The sequence below is a fragment of the Scyliorhinus canicula genome, chromosome 10 (assembly GCF_902713615.1).
Source record: "Scyliorhinus canicula chromosome 10, sScyCan1.1, whole genome shotgun sequence".
Taxonomy (NCBI): Eukaryota; Metazoa; Chordata; class Chondrichthyes; order Carcharhiniformes; family Scyliorhinidae; genus Scyliorhinus; species Scyliorhinus canicula.
The window spans coordinates 103,532,488-103,540,513 of NC_052155.1; the positions used below are offsets into that span (position 1 = coordinate 103,532,488).

At 45.2% G+C, this 8,026-nt stretch overlaps 1 protein-coding gene across 1 annotated transcript in view; it reads right to left on the reverse strand.

Moving 5' to 3' along the window:
* ttpa (tocopherol (alpha) transfer protein) overlaps positions 1 to 6,112 on the reverse strand; it is a 57,117-nt gene extending 51,005 nt beyond the window's left edge. The window contains exon 1 of the mRNA XM_038809474.1: positions 5,790 to 6,112. Within this exon, the coding sequence (XP_038665402.1) occupies positions 5,790 to 5,990 (201 nt within the window). The 5' untranslated portion in view covers positions 5,991 to 6,112. The remainder of the gene's footprint in view (positions 1 to 5,789) is intronic.
* Positions 6,113 to 8,026: the final 1,914 nt, after the last annotated feature.

Here is an 8,026-nt window from a genome sequence, read left to right on the forward strand (position 1 = left end):
TAACGTGTAGACAGTTGAGGACAAGGTCAAGTAGGTTACTCCCTCATGTTTATTTGATTACAACTTACTGAAATCTATGCTGCAGCATGGCAGCTATATCCTTCAGGATTCAGTCAATGGTGGTACTGATACTCCACTTTTGGTGAGGGATATTGTGGCCCCTACCTTGAGAACATTACGTGCTCCTGTTACCCCAGCGCATCCTCCAAATAGTTTTGAATGTGAAGAAGTATTGATTTATTATCTGAAGGAGGGCAGCAGGTGGTCATCTTAAAACAATTTTCTTGACTACCTGCAACCTGAAGCAATGATACTTGGGATCCAGGATCAATGTTGAGTTGCATCGCAGCACACCCAGGAATGTTGATGAAGACATCTGATAGGCAACAGTGATAGATATGATTGTGAGTATGACTATATCTGGCTGTTGCTTGGCTAATCTATATGACAGCTCTCTCAATTTTGGTACCAATCCTCAGATGTTGGTGAGGAGATGTATTTGCATAACTAACTGAACTAGGTGTCCCTTTGCTCTGTCCTGATTCGATACAGCCAAGCTGTCTATTCTATTTTCTCCTTGTTTTACTTTATGCTGCTTAATAGAACGCTTGTCAGTCCATTTCAGGAACAATTAACAACCAATCACCTTGCTGTGGGCCTGGAGTCATGCATAAACCAGCATGGCATGTTCCTTCTCTATAGGACATTAAAAAAAGTTTGTTTTTCCAACAATCCCACAGCTTCATGGTCACTTTTGCTGTTACCATTTTCTTATTTCCCAATTTGGTTTTAATATGATGGTGAAATTTGAACGTAGGTAGTCTGAATTATTAGTCTAGGCGTCTGGATTACTAGTCTGTTATAGCTCACAAGTATCTTATGGGTTGCGAACAATTAACTTCCCTATGGAACCTTGCAGGATACAAGCTCCCCTGTTAAGGGGGCGGGGGACCTCCAAACAGTGTATAGTTGGATAAAAAGCCGGCCAGTTAGGCCACACAGGCAAGGAAGACTCAGTTGGAATCTGTATAATAGTTATTGTAAATAAACTAAGTTTCTTTGAGCTTCGCAGTGTGGACTCCTTTGTGGCCTTAAAAAATATTCCAATAATAAACCATATGATACTGTATCTCTATTTCCTCATACTTGCCCATTTCAGAAAGCACACTCTGAACTAATAAGAGAATACTCTGACCTTTTGTTCCACATACCTGTTATTCCACAGAAATCACATGTTTATTTAGTTGTAAATGTTGTACGATTTGTTGACAGAAAACAAAGGTAATAAGAATGTGAATACAAGAGGTCAGAAATTGCTCGGGCATTGACAACATTTTGCAACATTTCTGCTGGAAGCATAAATAAATAAATGGCTGAAGAGGGTTTATGCTGTGCGCTTTCTGACGAAGAAAGAAGCCAGAATATAACAGAGGGGCACTGAACCCCCCCCCCCCACATACCATTATCCTGTTAACTGAATACAAAGCAAAAGACCTAACTTCCTTTCATGAGGAACATTATACACGTTAGCGAGGATTCACCAAGAGAGCTGCTATATAGTTATGCTGAATGTTGCAATCTGACTTGCAGCCAGACGTTAGAATTGACATTATTCTGCCAGTAGTTGTCAAGGTCACTTTAGCCTGAGCTCTTATGCCTCTGGTTAGCTTTTCTGTATCTGCCGATTAGCGACACAAGTTTCAAACATGAATGCTGAGCTAAAGTAATTGGTGGGAGAGCTGGCTAAATGTTATATTTCTACCTCTCTTCACCTCTGAAGAGTCTGACAGACTCGAAAGTTAAATTCTGTTTCTCTCCCTACAGATGCTAGCAGACCTCCTGAGTTTTTCCAGCATTTTTCTGGGTGGTTTTCAGATACCGGCATCCACAGCCTTTCACTTTGATCATTTTCCATTGTTTGTCCAACACCGCCCCCCCCCCCCCCCCCCCCCACCGCCCCGCCCCCCTGCCCCCCACCACCCCACCTCCGAGTACAGCTAAATCTTTTTTCCCCAGAAGACTGTGCTCCACTACAGATGTCACACTTGTAAAATTTCTAGTACCATCTGTAAACCCGCTGACCGTATCCCAACACCACTGCCCAGGTGATTCATAAAAGCAGCAAATATGAATCCCTGGAGGACATCATGAGTAACCTGCCTCCAGGGATTGACATTCACTGCTTTTATGAACTCACCATCATAGAATACAACTTTATCCCTGTCAAATTGGCAGCAATTCCAAATCCAGTGTATCACATTCCCACTCGCATTGCAAGATTCTATTTGTGAAGTAACCCAGTGTGTGATACATAATCAAAGGTTTTTTGACATTACCAAAGGTTTTTTGAAAATGCCAATCAGCTTATGTTGGCCAGCTAACTTTGTAGCCTTTTCAGAAAACTGAGTTGAGCATCTTTTCTGGAAGCCTTATTGAGTATCTCTAATGGCTCCTTCTCTTTCCCAGTGATCACAAAATGCACCTCTCATGATCCTGCCATGCATCTTTCTGACAGATGTTAGGCTGGTGGGGCGGTAGTTCTCCGGCCATGATTTGTCCGCTACTTTGAAAACTTGGAGATACAGTATCTACCTTCCAATCTAAAGGAATGATTCTGACTCTAGATATGGGTACGGGATCACTGAGCACCTATCCCACCTCTTTGGAACCATTCCTGGCTGGATGTCATCTGGCTTTATCCGTGTTGGAATTTATGATTCTAATAAAGATGAAACCTCCATCTATTTTAATATTTATAATGTAATTTACTACAGTACATGCCGGAACTGAAATATGAAGAGAATCGCAGGATAATCCTCGACTCACTCAAAAGGATACCAGCAGTGAAAGTATTCTTTTAAAAAAACTTCAGATCCATGTATCTCAAACTTTTTTAGTTGAAGGACTGCTTTTCAAATGGATTATCATCACAGGTCACAACCATTTCAAATCAAAATAACATAAACTTCTTGCGCATTTACATTTCTGAATGTAATGTTCCTGTTAAATGGACTTTGATGTTTTGCCAAAGCAGTCCCATTGGGAAAACACTGGTATTACTGGTGACGTGGAAATGTTTATCTTCACTTCAGGACAACATGTCCTGTTGAAAACTCTACCACACCTCCCTGCTCTTTCTGGAGTGGGATTAGGTTCAGTGGTTCCTAGCCCACCTCCTAACTGCACAGCACTTCAGGGTCCTGTTCTTCCCTCTCTGCTGTTTACTGCCCAGTCTGCATTGGAATAGCACTGACACACTGCCTAGTGTGCAGCCACCAGCTGAATACTTGATGAATGAAGCTCGGTTCAATCATTGCTCATCCCTCCAGGAGTGGCCTGGAGTCTCCAGAAATTGAAGATTTATCTCAGGACACAGCTATGTGAAACTCTGGTGATATTTTTTAATCCTTTAGTCATTTTCTTTGATAATTTCTCTTTACCAGATATTAAAATATTGAAAATGGAAAAAAGGGCAATTTGTCTGACAGTTAAGCATCATCCAATTGGATGATGAGTCTTTTTGCCTTCCACTTGACAGTAGGACGGGAGAACATCACAAGGATGGATATGTTGGCCAACTAATGGCAAGAGTGTGGGGATATGTCATGTGAGGAATCCTCCAGGAATACATTTAATCACAGTGGGCAACTCTAATTCCAGGCCCTTGGACAACTCTGACAATGTGGCTCCTTCTTATTGTTCCCAACATCAGCCCTGCAATTCCATTCAGGGAGACCCTGAAGACATTCGTCTCCCTGCTTGGAATTCTCAGTCTGGGGCCCCACTAATGCTGTGCTCCTTTGCAGAGCTGTCCCAGGGCTCTTCTACCAGTACCTCGCCAACTTGGTGTCAGAGCTCTTAGCTGCACCACACAAGTGGACGAAGGAAGCCAAAATAACAGACAACTCAAACCCGATTTGCATTTGAACCCAATTTGCACAATCACAGCAATGGGTCCCAAACACATTATTCCACAGAAAAGTGTAAAGTAACTCTAGAACCCCGGTGGGGGGGGGGGGGGGGGGGGGGGGGGGGGGGGGGGGGTTCACAGTTTGAGATACCCAAGATGTTTGACTGGAGCAGAAAGAGCTGCAAACATAATGCACTTTCCAGCTCGCAACAGAAACTGTGCATGATTGAAATTATCAGGTTAGTGTAACTAATTGAATTGACGATTCCCATTTAATTCCAATCAGCAAACAGAATCCTAAATAAAAATGCTGAGCTGAAAACTGACAGTGAAGCATTCGAGAGTATTAGAGCTGTTAATGGGGAACCGTCTCCCAACATGACTATACTGTGACACCCTGCACAGAAGCACACAGGATGAAAGAACATCTGTTGATCGATTATCAATTAAAATGGAAGTCTGGCCTAACCCCTTCCCCCAATCAGGAAAAATTGAACAAACTTTCACAGCCTAATCATACTTAAATAGTGTTAACAATTCAGAGTTAAATTGTACCTACTGCCCTTACCTCACTTTGAAGAACATTGGGCTTACAACCAAATGAGACCAGGCAGCCATGTACCCAGAAAAATAAACCGTGGTGATGCTCACTTTTGGCCACGCTACTGGCAGAGTAATGTGTCAATCATACGCAAGGTGAAGAGGGAGCTGCTGTTTTGAGGATTCATCCACACCAAGTCAGGATGCCAGGTAGAAGTAGCTTGTTGGACTCCATAGCTACATATATATAGCACAAAAACAGACCATGCATACAACAGTCCATATTTTCAAAAAAAAGCCTCCCCACGACCTTGCTTCATCTCACCCCATCAACACATTCTTCTTTTCTCCCTGGTATATTTATCTAGCTTCCTCCAAAATGCACCGACTAAGGATGGATCAAGATTGGTTTAGCTCACTTGGCTAAATCGCTGGCTTTTAAAGCAGATCAAGCAGGCCAGCAGCACTGTTCGATTCCCGTACTAACCTCCTCAGACAGGCACCGGAATGTGGCGACTAGGGGCTTTTCACAGTAACTTCATTGAAGCCTACTCGTGACAATAAGTGATTTTCATTTCATTTCATTCAACCAATAGGACTAGCAGTGTGGGAGACAGAGCAGGGAGTGGGCCGAGGGGAATAGGTGTGAGGTATGATTGTAGAGGAGGGACCTCCAGGGCAACTGTGACGCAAATTATTTACGTGGAGCGGAGAATGCTTCTTCCTGCTTAACAAAATTATTTCAACTTGCCTCTGCTGAGTCTCTAAGCTCTATGGACTGTGGAAGTGATTGGAACCCGCACAGCACATACATTCAACCCTTAAGGAGCACTCAATGGAGGTTCTGTGGCACAACATTTAGCATCCCTGTGTCGAAGCCAGAGGTTCTGGGATGAGGAAGGTGCATTCATAGCACAACATCAACGTGTAAATCCTTCCAATATGTGCCAATGGCAGGGGATAAGAGTGGGAGAGATTCCTGGTCAGCCATGGAATGGGAAGAAAGTGGATCACTATCCATAGTGCTTGGGCTGCAGTGACATGGGAACGCTGAATGGAGTCAGGGACAAACGGACACTTCTCCCTCAATTTTTGCTCATGATTAGTTTAACACCAGTGCTAAGTTATTTACAGTCCTGAAAGTTATCCCCAGCTAACGACTGCTACATCTGAGGTAGGTGTCAAGAAATATAGAGAAGTGGAGATGTCAAAACGGTATACTTTCTGTTCGCTGCTCTGTCGCTGATCGGACATTTCAATCCTCTAACCTCCCCACACACACCCCCTCTCCCCTGCCCTGTTCGAGCTAACGTCTCTCCTCCCTCTTGGTCTGCCTCACCTTTAGGGCCAGCTCGATGTCGAAGTCCCGGGCTCTGAGGAATTTGAGGAGGAACTCGTTCTCCAAGCCCATTGGCCAGTCTGTGCTCTGCTTCAGCGCTCGGAGCCGGAGCTCCGCAATGGAGCCAAGCATTGAGTCGGAGTAAAGTTGCTCCTCAGTCGGAGCGGGCTCCCCTCCCTGCGGATTACACTCTGCCGACATGTTCTCCGCTGCTTTCAATGAGTGCAGTTGGCAGCAGCCGCTCGGAAACCGCAAGGTTACTGGCCCTTCTCTCGTTCTGACACTTTCAACATCGCAGCATCTAAAGTTACGCCGGAACTTAACTTGTGGGCGGAACCAAGGCGACATCCAATCGCCTATTACACTTCTACTCACCCTGATTGTTTTGTTATACAGTAACTGGAGGAACAGGGCGTCAGCCAACGTGCACAGAGAGAGAGCAGTAGAAGGGCCAGGTTCCTTTAGCTTTTGGACAATTTTCTTTTCAAGTGAGGCAAAAACTCTGCTGGCTCAGTGTTCGAGTGCACATTGGATCGGCCAATCTGCCCCTCTATATCAGCAACTAGCCTGTTCTCATAGAGTCAGAGATTTTACAGAACGGAAAGAGGCCCTTTGGCCCATCGTGTCCGGCCGGCCATCACGCTCCTATCTACTCGAATCCTATTTTCCAGTCCATAATCGTATATGCTATGGCATTTTCAGTGATCATCATAGAATTGTATCATAGAATCATAGAACATACTGTGCAGAAGGAGGCCATTCGGCCCATTCCCTGGGTAGGGAAAGAGCACCCTACCCAAGCACACACCTCCACCCTATCCCTGTAATCCAGTATCCCCCACCTAACCTTTTTGGTCACTAAGGGCAATTTAGCATGGCCAATCCACCTAACCTATACATCTTTGAACTGTGGGAGGAAACCAGAGCACCCAGAGGAAACCCACACACACACACGGAGAACGTGCAGACTCCACACAGACAGTGACCCAAGCCGGGAATCGAACCTGGGACCCTGGAGCTGTGGAAATACTTCTTAAATGTTGTGAGGGTTCCCACCTCTACCATCCTTTCAGGCAGTGAGTTCCAGATTCCAACCGCCCTCTGGGTGAAAACGTTTTTCCTCACATCCCGTCTGAACCTACTGTCCCTTACCTTAAATGTATGCCCCCTGGTTATCGACCCCTCCTCTTAAGGAGAAAAGATCTTTCCTGTCCACCTATCTATGCCCCTCATAATTTTATACATCCAATCAAGTCCCCCTCAAACCCCCTGCTGACAATTGCAACGGCAGTTTACAAGAAAGACAATACAATGGTAAAACCACAGGGTTGCAGAAATTGTGCTAGCAAGGTGTGAAGTGTGACCTTTGGCACCTATGGGTGTGCGTATGTACTAGAAGAGGAAGTAAAAAAATGTAAATGTTGCCTAAGTCCCAGAGGACCATAGGGTGCTCTCCCCTTCGAGAGCTAACTGGTGGTGATTTAATCTGAGGGACACTATAACACAGGTGAGGGACAAGGTTGAGCAGGTGAAGCCTTCATGAATAACCTCAGCCTGTACAGAAATTGAACCCTGTTGGCATCGGTCTGCATCACCTTTTTTTTAAATTTAGAGTACCCAATTATTATTTTTCCAATTAAGAGGCAATTTAGCGTGGCCAATCCACCTAACCTGCACATTTTTGGGTTGTGGGAGTGGAACCCACGCAGACACGGGGAGAATGTGCAAACTGCACACGGACAGTGACACAGGGCCAGGATTCGAACCCGGGTCCTCGGCCCCGCAGTGCCAGTGCTAACCACTGTGCTACGTCACCCCCCCCCCCCCCCCACCCCGCATCATAAACCAACTGTCCAGCCAACTGAGCTAGACACTGTAGGGATAATGACATCAAAATTGACCAAATGTATGGTAATGCTGGATTACGGACTAATACGGTATGAAGAAAGCTCAAAGTAAAAACATTTAAGAGACTTTAACAGCACAGTTTAAGAAGATACAGAGAAGCAAGAAGAAATAAGGGGCTGGATTCTCCGCCTGCCGTGCCACATTTCTGATTCAGCCCACCGGCGGGATGCTCCGTTACGGCAGCTAGTCAATGGGGTTTCCCATTGCGGGGCAGCCCCACGCCGTCGGGAAATCCCCGGCTGCTGGCAAAATGGAGCATCCCACTGGCGGAGAATCCAGCCCAAGAGTTGAGGAAGGTGTGACTTGTGCTCAAATGTCACAGAAAGCAA